The 19,540-nt window shown below is 34.6% G+C and overlaps 1 protein-coding gene across 1 annotated transcript in view; it reads right to left on the bottom strand.

The window, feature by feature from the left end:
• The window catches only part of LOC143351796 (alkaline phosphatase), a 391,261-nt gene that overhangs the window by 331,003 nt on the left and 40,718 nt on the right, over positions 1 to 19,540 (bottom strand). The window contains exon 2 of the mRNA XM_076783742.1: positions 8,458 to 8,708. Coding sequence (XP_076639857.1) covers positions 8,458 to 8,708 — 251 coding nt within the window. The remainder of the gene's footprint in view (positions 1 to 8,457; positions 8,709 to 19,540) is intronic.

Here is a 19,540-nt window from a genome sequence, read left to right as displayed (position 1 = left end):
CGTTCGAGTGTAATTTCCTCGGAAATCGTAAGGTAATGTAAGGACGCGAAAAAAGTAGAACGACGCTAGAATATGGTTCTCACGGCGGGGGATACGTAAATCAGGAATAAGGTGCTTCCGCAGAATCTGTTCCTACATGATCGAGTTCGCTTCGACTTCGCGTAGCAAGAAATACTTACATCTATACGACAATAAGACGGCGTTTGGCCAGAGTCGGGAAGTGCTCCAAATCCCGAAGGACTTCCCCGGAAAGTTTAAGCAGAACGAATCGATGTAGGAGGAGACAGAAAAAGATCACGACGGGAGAAAAGTAGCTCTTTCGAGGAATGAAAAGGTGGGTTACGTCCACTAATAAGTAGGACTCAGTTTGTGTTAGAAGTCGAACTCGGAACACCGTCAAACTTTTTCAAACTCTTCCTCGTTCCGTTACCATTCTTTGTCATCGTCAGAAAAATATCGAAAGTGCCAAAGAGACATTGAAGTTCGATCGTTTCTATAGACGAGAGACGAATATCGAATACTTCCTGGCATTTTCAATGAAATACATAAAATAGCGTGCAAACCTTCAGTGCATAAAATAATAAAGTTACATTAGGATTTTTCAAATATTTTCGTTAAAGTTATATCTGTCAGGTTGTAAAAAATAATTACAAATTTGGAAACGTTAGTTAAATTATTCGAATTGCTAAGTAAATTGTAGCAGGAAAGGTAGAATTATGAGATAGGGTAGAAATATGAGACACTAAGATTTTGAGTCATACGCACCACTAACATATTCATGGATTATATTGTTTCTTATTGTTTCTGAGGTATGTTGTTTCTACGCGGTGTTCAAGTGCAATTTTCTATTATTTATAATTTGTGATTTTAAAGAAAAGCAGGAAGGTATTCTATAATAATCGCAGTTTCATAATATCAATGGGGTTTCAAAATTGTGTGTTTAATTATAATACAATGAGAACAAATTATGAAATGGTAGCGCAATTATGAAACATTTGATATTATAGAGAATCTGTACAGCTTCAACCAGGATCAATGAATGGAATAATCTGTATATTTTTTGCAACCGTTAAATTTTCTGAAGATACTAAAGGGATGGAGCTGTGGATTCAATTGTTTGTCCTGTCAGTTGTGGGCCTATCATGATTGTGCAGGTTTAGAAATGGATATATGCGATTAGTTATTATTATATTATTACTTCGCGTATAGTACACTTTTATAGATACAATTCTAAAACAGTTCTAATCAGAAAAACTCGGTATGAAAATTTTCTGAAGTTGAAGAAACGAACTCGAGACCTCGAGAATCGAAGATAAGCGTCTAAACAATAGAGCCACGAAAAACTTTACGTATACAATTACTGTAAAATTGCATAGACTATAATTGTATTGGTATATTTTGTATTTAAAACTTTTGTATAAATCCCTTAACGCAGTTTCAGGACTTATTTCCCACCAAAGTAACGATGTTTCATAGTATCACCCCATTTTACATCAGTTTAAAAAAAGCAAAAAATTCATAGTTTTTACAAGGCCCACAATATTTATATTCGTGCAGCTTATTTCACGTGAAATTTTTTAAATTTATTCGTCAAAATTTTTTAATTTTAACTATTCTGAGAGTCTTCAGTGAATCTTACTTTCTCTATACCGTGTATAAATATACAGTGCTCTATATTATTCCATCTTCAACTTAGTAACTTTACATATTCTTGGAACTGATAACAAGTTACTTAATTTTTACTTGTTAAAGATATTTCCTTGTCAAGCTACAGGCACACCTGCAACTAAATCCGTTTTTTGTCGTATCCTGGTCGAAGGCGGCGCTTATGTTACTTTCGAAGAATAATAAGCAAGTCCGTAGGCAATATTGAAGTCCTCGAAGTCCTGAAGGGTTGCACGGAAACTTTTCCCGATCCTGTTCGTTTTCGAACTGCCTCGACAAGGGAGAACGGATATATCTTTGGAAAGGGAAAAAACGCTAAGAGTGAAAAATGTAGTAAAAGAGAAAAGGACCTCGAGGAAAAGACGTGGTGGAACTGGAGAAACGTGATTGCGGATGAATTGTAAAGTTTGTTGCGAAAAATTTTACATTCTTGGACAAAAGGACACTTTACAGTGTGTTGTAAATTATTAAGTTTCAACTGCTTGCATTGAGTGAGTAATTTAACGATTATAGAAATTTGAAAAAAGTGAAAGTGGTAAGCTCAAAACACTGGTTTCACGGTTCATATGAAATAAACAAAAAATATTTCTCAGAGTATTTAGTAACTGGGAATGAGAATTTAGATTTTCAGTTTACGTCATGTAATATTTCAGGTAAATTAAGGTTTAAGCCATGATTTAAATCGGTTTTCCTGCACTCAACCAGATGCCGTTGGCTTTTATTGACACTCGATTGAAATCTCGAAAATATCACTCTTGGACGAACATCTCTTGCCCTAGATTCGTCGTTTCCCGTCCGCCAATCTCAAATTTATTCACGGTAACACGTGCGTTCATGCATGCACAAGCACCAAATAGTAGTTGAAAGAGAAAAAGTGGAGACGTTACCATGGCCATTGAGGTTCCCAAACCTTAGTCATCAAATATCTAGCAAACAACCCAAACCTCCTAGTTAGAATGTTCTTTCAAAGAGATAAATGGTGATTGTGTAGAACAAACAAGCCCAAAGTATTTTAAAAATATATATTTCATTGAAGTTTTCTAAAGAACGAAAGAACGAATGAAGAAATGAGAAATATAACACTTGGTTTAAACGTTGTTGACTTTTGGATTATTATAACTCCAAGAACAGAAGTCCTTTTTCTGGCGTTATTTTAAAGGTTAAACCTTACTGAATTTAGGAAACGAGTGAGAAAGCGGAGATAATTTTACTGTACAAAATTTTTCGAATTCAAACGATCTCCAAACATTTAAAAAATTTTGCACCCATTTGAAACTACCATGGATTTAAAAATTAAAGTCTACATTTTAGAACGACTACTGTGAACCTTGATAAATAGATATTTTTATAATTTTATTTCACTTTGGATGTTAGTTGAATATTAGTGAAAATTAAATGCAAATTTATTATGGAACATTAATCAATTATACTTTATTGAGTATTTTGTAGGAAAACTATTGGGCGACTTTTTTTCTTGAAGTTATAATAAACCAAAGATTAAAAACATTTTTGTAACAGTATTTTTTTTATGAATCAGCTATATTGAACCCCCCTCAAAGAGGGGGTGTTAAGAAATATTTGATTGTAAATAAAATATTGGAATAGCGTAAAAGAATGCCTGTTATAAACAGATTTGCAAAAATCCATATATATAAATAATATATTAAAAAATTGTTTAGTTACTTTCTTCTGCTAAATCTTAATGTATTTTCTTCTATATTTGCCTTTAAATTTTGTATGCTTAAATGCATATGAATCGAAATTTTGTTTTTTGACGAAGAAATTTTTTCGCACTTCATGCTGAACAATGTAGTCGAACAAATAAAGTTAATTAAATTTCAACGTGAACGATCACCAATAAAAAAACACGCGCCGAATATTTTCAGTCATCGTGCAGCAATTGTTCCAAAATTCATCAGAATTGACTATTGACGTTTTGGTGTCCTCCCATATAAGTGCAAATGCACCCCAATTTCCAGCAAACTCGAAATTCCACCGTGAACAATAACAATTGTAACCTGTCAGCGGCTAGAAAAAACACGTGTAAATTTATAACGGAACGGGAGAAATAGAATGTCGTTCCCCGTGACACGGAATAGACCTTCAGAGAACGTTCCGTAGAAAATTTCGCAAAAACAGAAGAAAAAGTATACATCGATCGCTACATTGATCAATTCACCGTCGAATAGCGTCCGTCCTACGAGAGACTTTCCCAGAGAATAAAAGACCGAGAACTGCTGATCTAGAGAGAATGGTTAAAGGCCCCAAGGACTAGGAAAAGAGGACGAGTAGAAAAAAAATTCCACTCGTAAAACACAAGAGGATAAGAAGTAGGGGGCGTGGGGGAAGGGGTGGCAAGAGGAATGATCACATATTACACGTAGGCATACATCTCTGCTTCTACGTGGTAATGTTGACTTATCACGCATGACCAATATTTTGTCGTATTCCTCACTCTTGACATATGAGAAACCTTCTCATGTGTTTTCCGTTTAATTTGAAATCCTTTGTCATACAATGATGATTAAAACTCGTCACAAAGTCAGACGTATTGTAATCCAAACAGCTTTGTATTTTCACTTAAATATATTAAGTATAATTAAATAATATACATTCAAAAATATTAATGGAACGATTGCAAATAAACACTCGGTTTCAGGAACATTTAAAAGTATTGCATTGCAGAGAGAAAATAAAGCTCGTTGAAGGCTTGCAACTAACTCTATAATAGATCCTCTGTGGTTTATCGTGTCATAATAAAATATAGTAAAATATAATAAAATAAAAAATGCGAATTCATCGATCCGAGTTATCTCCCTTACAGTTTATATTTAGCTCCGAACAACGAATACCTATTTTCAATACGGAAATTCAGACACGAGGGGAACATTATCGCTATAATGAGGGGATTGCGTGTTTGCATAAAGACCGTTTGTGTTCTTCTTTTTCATAAAACCATCGATTCTAGCCGAACCTCCTACCCATTATACTGTGCAACATCTTCAAGCCATTATGTATGTTTCATTTACTGGTATAATACAAACATCTTTTCTTCGACAAAAGAATACTTTGAAAAACATGTAATTACCCTTGTTCGTATAATTTACTGCAAATGTTTTGACTGATTTTCTTATCGTACAAAATTTACTGTTTTCTTTGCTTATTTTTCTTATATGTCATCTAAAGAACCTCCTACCCGTTATGCTGTGCAACATCTCCAAGCCATCATGTATGTTTCATTTACTGGTATAATACAAGCATCTTTTCTTCGACAAAAGAATACTTCGAAAAACATGTAATTACTCTTGTTCATATAATTTACTGCATACGTTTTGATTTATTTTCTTATCGTACAAAATGTACTTCTTTCTTTGCTTAATTTTCTTATATGCCACTGAAAACATTAAACTTACAAATATTATAAATTTATTAGCTATTATAATATGTATTAGTCATATACAGAATTTTTTCTCACTTTACATCAACATCTGTATTCAGGTACGTAATTTTAATTATTTATATGTTAGAAACTATTGAATATCTACAAAAATCTGCTCCAAAAGGGATGACTCTACTGTCATTCTGCAAAAGCACATTAAAATCAAAGTGGACCAGTTTGCGTCCTTTTCTTGCAAGACTAACTCGGCAGGGCCAACAGTTCGCTAATTAAAGGAGGACACGAGTATTAGGGAGACTCGAATTACGCCGCTCAGTATCGTTATGTAAATTTTGAAAGCCAGTCGTGTCGGAAAGGCGAATCCCGCATCCCGACGGGTTTTATCCATGCGTGGGAAGCTCGATTACTTCGTCCGGATAATAAGCAGGTCTCTAACCGATGTAGGAACGAACCTCGAAATCCCGATAGAGTTTGTCGGAAAGTTTCGTCGTGCTTGCTACCACGCTTTAGGTAGAAATTCAACGCGCGCGTTTCGGACGAAACGCGAAAAGTGGTTACGCGCAAAGAGAAACAGATTAAATTTTCTTACACGTTGCGAAATAAATGAGACGAGGGATGACGCAAACTCAAAGGGAGATATTTAGCGTATCAATCGTTTATTATGCAACCCCCGGTATAAATGCAATTTTTTATCAAATATTTAACATTCCGTTAACGCGCCTTTGCAACGGCGTCGCGAGAAGCGTACGCGATTAGCGGCCTAACAATGAATGCCAGCAGAGATTTTATATTCCCTGTGAAGTAGATACTATGTTCACTATTAATTCTTAATTCTCTTTTCCTTTTTACATTTTCAAAAGTTGAGAAACATGGCACTGAAAGAAGCGTGATCGAATTTTGAAAATTAATAATTTTATTGAACTTTGAACTGAACTCTTTATACACTCTAACATTATGTGAAAAAAATTAAAGGATCGATTTAGAAGTAGCAACAATGTATTTTCCTTGTTACCAAATTCGAATAATTTCAACTGAAGTCTGTGTACATTTACACGGTATACCGAATTCAACGTCGTCCTTCTCGAATTGACATATCTTGGGAACCAATGGACCGCTTGATTTGAAATCTGAAGCACATGCAAAGTAAATGTCCTCCCATCGACTGAAGTAAAGTAAACTCGATATATTTGCAAAGGTATGCTTACTCCTCGAAGAAGCTACAAAGCTCAGCAAAGAAGTTGAATTTATCTTTTATATGCTACATAACGTGTGAAATTCTTGGATTTTTCAGTTCTTTTAGGTCAAAAAATAGCTATATTTATGCAGAATGCCGGAACGATTGTCATCGTTTCAATTCTGAACTATATCATTTTTCCAATACTAACGAATCATCGTTTGCTTCTACTACAATAAGATAAATTTTGCAAAGACTAAAAACTGAGGATACATTGTTTAAAATAGGAATCTAAATATTACATCAAAATCGTATTATTACACTAATGATTCTTGTAATATAATGCAAACAATGCTAAAAATATTCTCTGGTTTAACAAATGTAATTGTGCTTTCAATTACAACTCGTAACTTATTTTAATATAATATTAAGTTATTTTAATTTAAAATTATAATCGAACTCGTTTTTATCGTCACACGATATAAATAAAACATTCATTGCTTTCACAATCAAGCAATCAACATTAATCCCATTCTACTAAAAAAAGTGAAACACAGAAGAAAACGACTGTCACATATTTTACCCCAATAAATGATCCCGAGAATATTCCAAGAATATTCCCGGTTAAATGTAACTTATAATCGCGTTCGGGTAATACTTAGTTCGCTCTGATTTCCCGTAATAACGAAAGAACTGCATCGTTATCCGAAAGGAAACTCTGTGATTACAATTTTACTGCTCCGAAAAACACGCGACGAAGATACACGCGATCGACGAGACGCCATAAATGGTCAATGATTTCAAAGCGACACGCACAAAGGAGCTCCTCCGAGTTGCCATTATTAATTATCATCCCCCGCATCAATTTGTTCGTCTCTTTAGACTTTGCTCGAGCAACGTTCATTTTCAGGACGGTCGTTTGAAATTGCATTTGAGAAATTATGAAGCGAAACACAGTAGGGATTACCTATGGACGTGTAATTTACTGTTCGTTCGTGTAATTTGGCGAACTATTCGGAATTGACCAACTCCCTACCCGGAACGATTACAAACAGCCACGAGACAATTCTCCCGTTCCCGGTTAAATGTTGAAATAATTCCTGTTTCTCGCAGTATTTGCAATTAATTGCAGCCAAACTGACGCCTAATAGATGTGCTCGCGTTACTAATAACTTGATCTGTGCCCCTTGATCCCTTACCGCGTGTGCATTCCAACGAGACTATTGATTCTGACTAATCGACGCACCTTTTCCTTGTCTTTCTATTTCACGTAATTATACATCAGTGATTTGCTTTAATTAAAAATGTTTTTAACTAATTAACATTTTACACGACATTGTGCGTATTTGGTTTTTTCGCGACCATTTTTAACTTTAGGAGTATTGAATTTTGAAGCCTGTGCCGGAGTCATTTGTGACTCAAGTCATTTCACTAATACAGATATATTGTTTTCCTTCGATAGAGCGTTGTAAAAGCAAAAAAGGACTGGTAGTTTTAAAGATATAATTAATTAAAAATTCATACACCTCTCGATATACTACGATTATAGACACGATTGTAAAACAGTAATGGCAAAGTGATACGTTGTATTTCTTTTTATTTTTCTTCTTCTTGCTTTCTCTCTTTGACGATGGGTTGACTACCAGAATGATATCGTAGATGTGAGAACAATATAAATCAAAAATCACAGAATAAGAGCTTGTTTATTACAAAATATTTTTTAATTTGTATACCATCGAGATTTTGTAACAAAGAGTTTTATAAACAAGGTATATCAAGAAGTACGTATCCTTAACTTATTATATTTTTAAAACTATGAGATAACTACAGATTATATTTAGTAGACATACTCAACAATATGTACTCTATCAACCTATGAAAAGTCGTCGAAATTGGTGCGATACGATTGGAAAGAGATGACTCAACAGTGACTCCGGCACAGTGCTCGCAGGGTTAACGTCTGCCTCGACATTTTCATATACATTCGAACAATTTTTACTTGATTCTCAAACACGTGGAGCCCAACAAATCTGTAAATCGATACCGATAGATTACATAATAAGCAAATCCAGAAGTCTTCTCGATGATGCCAGACAGTATTTCTCTAGACAGAAAGTTTTCGACGAAAAGTGAGAGAGAGAAGGTTGAATCGTAAAGGAGGAAGCGAAACGCTGCGGAAAGGAAGAAAAAGAAAGTTTTAGGATGGAAAGAGAGAACTCACCCTCGCTAGAGCCACGGCTGGAAAGCTGTCCCAGGCGAGTTGCGCTTCCTCGCCCGTATTTCCATGACGTTGACCCAAGAGGATCCTTGCAGCCGTGAGAGTGCTCATCCCCATCCCGTCGCCGACGAAGAGAACGACGCCCCGCGCCACACCGCTCGGAGGCGTCGTCCCGCTGACGCTCGAACTCGCCGCGGACGCGCGAATACGAGCTTCGATCGCGCGTATCGCCGCCTCATACCAGACCTCCCTCTCTGCGAACAGAAATTTTTCTCGACTGAGTGGCCCGTGCCAGAGTCCCCGACACCTATCTTAATTGAATCTATAGTCTCGAAACGTTGCCGAGAAAATCGGCCATTATTGCCAGGCATTTGCCGTAAGTATTGTTCGGTTATCGCTCTTTGTTGTCGGCTGTATAGAGGTATGTTTGAATGGAGCGAGAGAAAGACGGTCTTTTCGTGAACAGGATATAACGTTACGTGGATAGCTTTGTGTGGATTGCTACATCGGAGCTTCTACACCATCTTCCTTTCTCGTAAGTTTCAGTGTGACTGCAACATGATTCTTACGAGTGTCTGTACCGATATTCGCCAATTTCAATAAAATTTGACAGGTTTGTAGGCTTATGTGTACAATAGGGTGGTTCTTATTTTTCGACTTTTGATTGCTTTCTGACGCGCCCCCAAGATTGTGACACTTGGTGGAAAAAAGTTCTGTGTAAAATTTCAGCGAGATTAGACACCAGGAATAGAGTTTTAAAATTTTTATGATTTCAGGATGCACTTTTACCATCTTATACCAAAGCTATGTCTAAAATAGTAACGTGAGTGTGATTTTCATTGTTATATTTAGAATCTTATACAATACAGCGTCTAGGGTAGACAAGTATAGTACATATTAGGGTGGCCCTTATTTTTCTCCTCGTCTCCTTGTCCTTTCAATTGAAAATAATCGTATGGCAAAACGTAGCACATCTACGTTCGGTTTTAGTTTCCATACATAAGGAAAAGCCACGAATTATGACTCACTCCTTACGTTTAATAATAAATTGAATGATAGTATTGGAGATTACACGTAATGTCATTATTTTACACTAAAGGAATTATAATTTGACCAAAAAATATCGGTTAATAAATTTAGAATAAGACGATACAAGTACATTCGACTCTAATGCGAAATCGTTATAATCTCAAAACTTCAATTCAAATGCAGCACGTGTTCTAGTTGTCCAATCACGCTAAAATATGGCATAAATGATTTCTTCATCAAATGTCACAATTTATGGGGGTGTGTAAAAAAAAAACTAAAAACAAAATTTTGATCCCTATAACTAAGGACTACCCTAGTGTACAACAATCGTAAGTATAAAGTTTCCAAGCAATTTTAACTGTAACGTAGTGGCAAGTATGGAAGAATAGTAGCCATTTTGTTTCCGATTCAAATCTCGTGTCGTCTGGAAATTTTATCAATCAATAGTATTATATTATGTTATTCTATAACAATTAAAAAAATTTATTGAAACACTACCACTCGAATATACTTAATTTTTAGCAATTTTAAAAAATTGATATAATTACAGTTACGGTTCTTGTACATTTAATGATGGCTACAACAATATATTAAATATTGGAACAAATATTTACAATTCCTGTAAAATAATCAACAAACAAGAACTGAATAAAGTAAATAGAGTACTAAAACGATTCGACAACTGCTTAGTTCTATTCAAAATGACACACTCGACAATTTTGACAAAACAGAAGGATTATTTTATCGAAAAGATTGTCTGAAGGTAAAATTTAAGAAATTTTGCTTTACCAGAGATAAATTTTACCTTAAAACTTCTTTTATGTTTTCCCCAAAACTATGCTTTTTTACTTGACCATTCAGATCTACTCATTCAATTTTCTATAAATCTTTTAGAAATATCCTGCAAGCTTCTTCACTGTGTATGATTCTTTTGATATCTCAATTATATGATTTTCTGAAATGCTTAAAGTTAATTTTTGCAGGCATAAAGTAATTTCTTTTCTTGTTAAAATATTTAAAAAATTACACGTTGCATCGAAGATGACAGATTTTTAATTGTAAAAATAACTGTGCCACTTTGAAACAGTTTGACATTTCAAAAATTGAAAAATAAATTTAAAACTTTCTTTAGATCCTTTGAAAAATATAACTTTTCATTTAGTTATCATTTTTGCAAAATTTTCAAGATGATATATCCTTTCTTAAGAAAACCAAGTATTTCGATCACTCTCTTCTATTAAACAATAATAAATATTCAGTAAAATTAAAAAGCACGGCAAACGAGAAAGAACAAAAACCAATCTTGTTGCCAGTTTTCTATTTCGTTTTTTAAAATTTCGTATCCGACGCCTTTTTATACGAAATTGGCGACATCTTATTTGGAAAAGCGATATGTTTTTCTTTTATTTTATGAACCACTCAACACATTTTGCTTTTTCTTCCGGTGAATAAATCATGCTACGGCGTCAGATAGACGAGCGTTTGTCATGTTTTTTTTGCATTTTCTCGTATGAATGCACACAACGTTTAACAATTGATCTGACAATACCAGCGCACGCTGCACAGCGGAGCAGAATTCAGAAAAATAGCAGAGAAAGTTAAAATACAAAAGTTATGGTTTAATGTTTTTATATTTTTTCAAAACTAGACTACAGTGCTACCTGAATTCAATAAATTTCGAGGTTCAATACCAGTATATTTTGAGGTTCAATACCAGTAATACGAACAAAAACAGGTATAAAAAGAAATACTGAATCCATCAAGTGTATACAAATATTAAAATAAAATACATAAAAAATATAAATTGGGTTCGTTACAAAAACTATGTAATTAATATACCTACTCCTAAACACTCCTTAGAATCAAAACTTTTTACAAATCCAGTAATGTTATAAGTCATATATGCATCTATTGCAGAAACTTCGAATTCTAAAAAAATAGTTATCGCCATATTTTTCGAAGAAGACAAAATGTAGGCATTTCTATTATAATTTATTGATAGACTTAAAAATAAATTAGGACACTGCCACGGCCAAATATTCAAAACATCATGTTTTACATATTACTTTCCTCTCATCTTTTGATCCATATAATCCCACAATCTATAAACAACACTTAATCATGGAATATACTCAATTACTTTCATCTCCAACCTCCTCAAAGGTCATTGAAATCGATGAAATAATTAATACGGTAATCGATTACCTACACTTTTTTTAATAATCATTTTCTAATGAGGAAAATCCACTCGCGTTCTGGATGATATTAATTTCACGCGTGCAATAATCAAAGTACAGATACACGTTGTAATAACATAACAACATTCGTTCGACGTACGACTCATAAACGAATCATATATTCGAATTTACCAGAGTATAATTCATAAACCTATACCAGCCTGCTTACGAATATTTAATTTCAGTATTTCAGTTTCCCCTTGTTACGATCGAAGCGAGCATTAATTCATTCCAGTTTTAATGTACTGAATTGAAGTGCCGATAATACGATCCGAAATCAGCCGAAATCAGCCGAAATCAGCCAATGTTATTAGACTCCAAGGGGAATTTGCGAATATACGAAGTATAGCGGTGATGATGCTAATCTCTAAATACTCTGCTTCTTCTCGAGGAAAGCTCGGTTTCATCGGAATTGTCATGTTGCAGCTTTCGACCGCGTTTCCCCTGTCTACAACAGCAGCGTTTCTCGTTTGAATGCTGCCGAAGGGACCAGATATCTTAATTGAATCTCTTAGTAAAACGAGTCAAATCCAACTGTTTTCGAAACAGTCGTTTACTGTTGTTAATTTCAGAAAAGGAAGCTTGCGAATCGAATAGCGTGCAACGATTTTTAATGGTCATATGAACGACTCGGTGCAAGAAAATCGTATTATCTGAGTCGTTTGAATAAAAAAAGCGATTATCGTCCATCAAAAGCAATGTGGAATCCATTCGAACCCTTAGAAGCGTTCCTCTCGCCTCCTTAATCTCTCTTCGCTTCGAAATTAATTTTCCCCTTTCCTTGAACTGAAACGAAAAGATGTTTTTGAGAAAGACTGCAACAGAATTTCAAATGAAGATTTTCATAATTTATGTTGAGAAGATGCACGTTACAGTCCACGCAATTTATCATAATCTTTATATTTATCTAAGAATTTTATTGTATTGAAACCAACAAATGTAGAAGATCGTGTTTTAAAAATTCAATTCTTTTTCTGTACAGTTATTTCGTTTCGTCAGACGACAGATTTCAAATAATTCAACTTTTACCTGAAACATTGTTTAATATCATCAACAATTTCCGAGATATTTTGAATTAGTCAATTTTCAAATTTCCTGTCATGATCGAGCGTTATTGTAAAGATGGAAAAATGTCACTCACAAGAGTGCTTATAATTAACCTGGAATCTGTCATTTGCTATTTTCAAAAGTTTCAACGTTTCGTCATAAATGTGCTGAAAGGGAATCCTTCAGTAAAGTTATGCAACAAACTTCGCTTTAGACGACGTAATTTGATCTTAGGAAAAGCTTCACATATAGGAAATTATGAAACCAGTTTCCCAACATTAAATAGCCATGCAGAAAACGCTCCCTGGATAATGTAGTCTGAAAGTAAAGCACTAAAATTGTTGGGAAGAGGAAACATGAGCTTTTGAAGTTAATTCAGATTTAACATGACCTTGAGCTATCCAACAAACGTCTTCCTTTTGAATGTACATGGCCACTCGTTTTCGTGCTAATTAGGTTAAGAAAATTAAGCTCAAAACTTTGAAACGCATTAAAAATAAATTCTAACCCAAAAAATTAATTGAATTCTTAGTAATAAATATTAATTTCAGTAAGCGATCAATTAAAAACTCAGTTGTTTTTTCTAACCAAATCTATACTTCAACATGAACATACATCTTCAAACTCATGCCATAAATACAATCCAGAAAAAAATTTAGGTCCAAAATAATCCTCTAACAATATCTATACTTCAACATGAATATACATCTTCGAACTCACGCTATAAATCCAATCCAGGAAAGAATTTTAGTCCAAAATAATCTTTTAATCAAATCTATACTTCAACGTCAGTATGCATCTTCAAACTCATCATTACAGAGTCGAGTTCATACTTAAATTTGACATTTGAAGTAAATTTAAAAAGCTCCAAAGCATCGTAAGAAGAAAAACACATGTATCTATTTCAAACCAAAAAGAATGCAGACAATATCAATAAACTTTTGCTTCTTACTAATGAATCATAGAAAGGCTGATTGAAAAGTTGCAATTTCCATTTCCGATCTATACAATTTGAAATACGGATCATGGAAGGCTATTTCACACCTGGTTCTCTAGTTGCCAGCATCAAACCACGAGGAAGAGATACTTTATACGATGTATCATTGGCGTCCCATGTTTGGAGTAGTTTGAGTTACAAATGTGTAGCATAGTTGATGAATGAAGTTTAGAGGATTTGTATCCATAGCGATTTCATTCGATACTACTCGGCGGTAACATCGCCGGAAGCGCGTTAGAGTGAACGACTGTTTCCTACGAGCTGTGTCAGTCTGAGACCTCGTTGTTACGACTCGCTCTAGGAACACATTGCCGACTAGGAGCCGCTAATGGGCAAGTTTAAACTGCTCCGTAGCTAGCAAACTACCATATCGTGTCGCGATATTGGTTGGACTTGAATTTCCATGCAAGCAGGATCCGATACGCGTCGCATCGAGGAGGTTTGACCTGCGTCTCCCCTCGGAGACATGTATCTGCCACGAAACTATCTTCGAAAAAGATACGACTCTATACAAACACGCTGGAACAGTATCTCTAGTTAGGCTGACGGTCTACGTTAAGACATCTTGTAATCTTTTATACTAGCAACTCGTGTATCCTCTCATCAAGTGTTCTCCAATAAAAGATAGAAATTTTAATTGAAATAAAATGAAAACTATTGGTCTGGCTGGCAACTATGTATTTGCGGATTTCACTGATAGATGGCTTTAATTGAATTGTTACGTATTTGTATGTATTCCAAACGTCAAATCCATACTGTTGTCTGATAGTTAGTACTTTAATTGTCATTCAGAAAAAATATTTGTTTTTTTAAATTTCAATAACGATGATGATATCAAATCACACTCGGTTCAGTTTTTTGCCGATAAAAAACTTTTACGAACGTGGGATTATGATGTTGCCTGACAAACATTACTAAATAAATTTATCTGGTTTCACGAAAAAACTGTCTTTTATTTTATTAAAAAAATTCGCAATTACTTAGTCACCAAACCAATAGAACAATGGTGCTCGTTGTTTCATTTTGATTCGAGGAGAAAGTCCATCAAAAACTCAGCCTTGTCGCAGAAGACAATTACTTTAGAAGAATCAGGATCCTCTTAACAATTATTCTTAATTTCCTTTTCACACCAGACATATTAAATGAAGAAAATGAATTTTCAAGGGCATGCTGCCCTCCAAAATATTCGTAAAAATTTAAAGAATACAAAGAACGTATTTGAAACGAATTAAATAAAAATAGTAAAACACGAACATTTAAATATTTTACGTTCTCAATGTGAGACCGTTGTACCTCCATTTTAGTTTTCGGGTTATGAATTTTTCATAGACGCGTTTGTATCTGGTAATTTAAATAGACACAATCTCGGATTAAAACGGATAAAACTTCGCGTAACAAAGTTTAATTTCTATTCCGGGGGACGCGCGGGTGCGAACAGAATCTCGGCCGTCGCGTGAGATACGAATTTTGTAAATCTGTAGATCCGCGTTGCAGCTGAAACGGTAACGGCGGATCCTGCTCGCGTATAACGTCCGTCCCGATTAATCCGACAAAAAACAAGGCGACCAAATTTACGTTTTGTAAATTTCACGCGTTTTTACGTTAATGCGTATAACCGACACCGTATTTCGTCGGATAGACGATTACGGTTATGCTTTGCGTTCCGCGTTTCGCGCGTATATTACTCGCGATTGTCACGAAATTCGAGTTAATACGTTTTTCCATCGTTTCGTCCGCTGGAAAAATTCGATATTTCAATCAACTTACAGTCGTCTGAATAATTACACTGGGCAAGCATTCGGGGATCGTTCAAATATAAAACTCTGCTTGCATAGTTTGAAGAAGAAAAAAACCAACCGTTTCGTTCATTAAGGGAGTCTTTTACTCTAAAACCGAATAAAGAGACATTATTTTTTAAATTTTTCATTCAAATACTATCAATGATAGGTATTTCTGTTTTTCAAAATCGAATTGTATTATAGAAGAGCTTCCGCCAAACGTTCAACTGCAAGTAATTGATTTACAATGTAATCACAGTGGCATTCGTATCGTATTTAAAATTTATGGATGCTAAATAAAAATAAAAGTAAAATTTACAAAATGTATATAATAGAAATTAGGATCGTGCTTGGCAAGTCGATTTCTACACTCACAGTAATTAACCGATCGATTCACTATCTTCGCCTCGATTCTCGATTCTAACAAACTAATCCATTGACTCTGACAAACAAACCGAACCACTGACACTTGATTCTCGATCGCTGTGCACTCTTATATTCTCGCACAAACACCACCAATTCGTTCCACGCGTCATCAAACGCCCAAAACGTACACTCTAGGCCCTTTGAATGCGAACAAGCGCGACGCTGATCGCTCTGTGTGACCGGAATTCCGCCAGTTGCAGGTAACAAGCGCTGCAACCGGAACTCTTTTAAGCGTAAGCTTAAGGTACTCTTTGGTTCTACAAACACGTAACTAGATATACGACTTTAAAATCCATCCGTTCTTCTCAAGCTCGTGCAATTAATTAATTACAAAATTAAAAAATATACAGGTTGAACTTCCTAACTTCATCACCTTTGTATACAAAACGAATAATACAGTCAATGTGTTCATATTAATAATAATTATAAAAATTAATATCGAACTCACCGATGTCAATAGATTTGAAGCTTAATATACAGGAAAACTTCACGAGCGTTTCAGACATTTAACTTTCAAACACACAACAACATTCCACCTCAAACATACTCCAAAGTTGTTGAAATCGACGGGGTTGTTAATCTGATCAACAATTACCGATATTTTCTAATTCATATAATTCTAACATTATACATAAGCGACAATTAATCTCTTGCTTCCAAACACACAACAACATTCCACCTCAAACATACTCCAAAGTTGTTGAAATCGACGGGGTTGTTAATCTGATCAACAATTACTGATATTTTTTAATTCGTATAACTCCAACATTATATATAGGCGTCGATTAATCTTCTGCTTCCAAACACACGGCAACAAACTCCGTCAAACGTGCTCCAAAGTCGTTGAAATCGATGAGATTGATAATATAATAAACAATTACCAATATTTTCTATATGTAACAATATTTTAACAGTCGTTTGGCGCTTTCAGCTATTCTTCTCGCGTGTCGTGGAAGGTTAATGCATTCGCGATGGGAGGCAGCAATTTATGGCAGCCAGGGAACCGTTGAAGCATACGAGACAGGCAAAATTTATTTTACTACGAGATCTCGATAAATATTTGCGCGCGCGTAGATTGAAATTCGCGCATTCGTTTGAGCTTGTACGTCGCGTCAATTGGTCGCGCCCGCTGGCTGAATATTCATAAATATCGGCACGCGTCAATGATTTCCAAAAGCGCTTCGATACGTCGATGTGGGCGCACGTTGCGTTTGTAGGTTAGTTACGTTCGTATAATCGACATTTAATTAAAAGCGATTCGAGTGTATCTGTAGATCAGTGATCACCGGCTACAGTATGCCTTCGATGTTACGAAACATGCGGGTAATATGATACAAACGATAAACATGATTGAGTCAGACTGCGTTCAACAAAATTCTATACGTTTTCCAATGAGAGCGACAGAACTTCCAAGTGGACGTAGCCACTACATTTCTAATCCACTTATTTGACATTTGTATTCTGTAGTACTTCAGAAATCGCTATCTCTTTTATTAGATTTTAATTTCGTCTCTCTTCTTTTTCTTTTATTTTATATACTTTATAATTAATCCTTAACTCCCATTTTATATAAAATTCCGTATTTATCTGATGTAAAAGGACTTTATCCGTTAAATAAACAAACATTAAACAATATGGAGAGACACACAGTTGGCGAACGCCTTGAAATTATTAAAATTTATTATCAAAATTCTTGTTCGTTTCGAACAACGTTTAACGCATTTCCTTCAATTTGTAATCAACAGAACTAAATATTTGTTGTTTTATGCAGAAATTCGTAGGCGCTCACAATGTATTCCAATCATGAAATAACAGTGAAATATAACATAAAAATCTAAAATATTGTTTGGAGTAACGTCTGGAGAAGACGAAGTAATGTGAAGTAAGCATAGTCAGACAGTGCAAGTGATAGTAGGTTGCGTACGGTGAGACGGACTTTACTTGCAAGTTTTTATTCGTCAGTTTCAAATTTATTTTAAATAGAAACTTTCAGATAAGGAAAAGCTTCAAATGCACTTTCAATATCAATGTTATCTCAAATTCGTAACTCTTTATTCTCTATATAGAGAATTTCATAATAAAATTACGTTCATTTAAAAGCCTTCCTCTGTAAAAGAAATAAAGTGACAAGATAAAAGTGATAACACCCATTAAGGAAGAAAGTAAATTGGATTTGACGAATCTGTTCGTGGTCAAATAATGGACCCGGAGAAAATTAAAAATATAATTGCATTTATCCTCGTGGAAAATGTTAATCATTTTTCAATGTAATACAATAATTCCTTTTACACGCAAAAAATTAGAAAGGAACCTTGCTAATACTGGAATATAATACCAGCTAAAAATATGTTAAGTAGTCTACATATACACTGAATAACGTTAAAGTTTCTTGGCAAAAGACAAGGCAATGCTCCAAGGTGGTAGAACCGTAGGTATTCACGTAACGAAAGTATTTCACTCGCAAAGGAGATAGGAATGGTAACTGCATAAGTATAATAGCAGAAACCATTGAATATTAGTAACGCGACTTAATACTGATAAGAGCCGTTGAAAAATGAGAGAAAAATGAAAGAAAGGGAGCCGTCGAAATACTCCCTTGGGAACTTTAGATAACTTTGGGAAAGTACAATACTTGCCCCAAGAGAACTTCTAAGGGAGTAGATAAATGGTTTTAATAGAATGATCCCTAGGGTTAACAGGGTCTTCTGAAATACAGGCCTGATATAAAGATAAACCGGACGATAGCGGAAAGCAAGAAGCCAAAAATGAATTTTTTAAAACATCTCATTGCCATTGAAAAGTATTCGTCGAACATTAATTGTAACCCCATTTTCTCTAACGTATCCTAGAATTATTTCAAGTTGAGCTCTGAGAGGTAACCATTTGCAGCAGCAGCCTCCAAGTTCCTCAGTGCACTGACAATGGTACAATTATATTTTTTTTTCAAATGTAACTATAGTAAGATCTCTATTATCAGAAATTGAAAGAAGATGCAACTATTTCTCTAATTACTCATTTTTTATTTAAGATAAAATATCAATCGTAAGAATAACAGGAATGGAAATATATTATAAGCAAACATTTTTTTTTTTAAGTTTAGGAACTGCCGAAGAAAATGTGTCAGTAATATTTGTAAGTACTGAATAGTACAAGGAGTGTCAAATTAGAACGTCAAAAAGACAGTGAATTCAAATATTTTAAGTACGTTCAATAATCCACTTTCGTTCTCAAAGTTTTCCAAATATTATTTTCATTTTTTTCATATCTAGTCTGAGATGGAGCTGATTTCAAATAATAATTATGTATCCCATTTACAGGAATATTGAACAAACAACTATGTGGATTTTAATATCCAATTATTTTTTCACGACACTTCTTTGAGACTAGAAAACAAAATTCTGTCTTCAAATTTATTTTTACGTTAATAAATTCAACGCCAAAAATTACATAAAAGTGTAAATTTTCAAAGCTTTATCATTAAGAGCTAATTGAATTTCACGTGAATGCTCGACGTTAATTAAACGACCGTGCAGAGTTCATCAGGGACGTCAGCCTCATTATTTCAATAATAA

Source organism: Colletes latitarsis, chromosome 1 (genome assembly GCF_051014445.1).
Source record: "Colletes latitarsis isolate SP2378_abdomen chromosome 1, iyColLati1, whole genome shotgun sequence".
Classification (NCBI taxonomy): domain Eukaryota; kingdom Metazoa; phylum Arthropoda; class Insecta; order Hymenoptera; family Colletidae; genus Colletes; species Colletes latitarsis.
The sequence above is the reverse complement of the archived record's forward strand: the minus strand, read 5'-3'. Positions and strand labels throughout refer to the sequence as shown.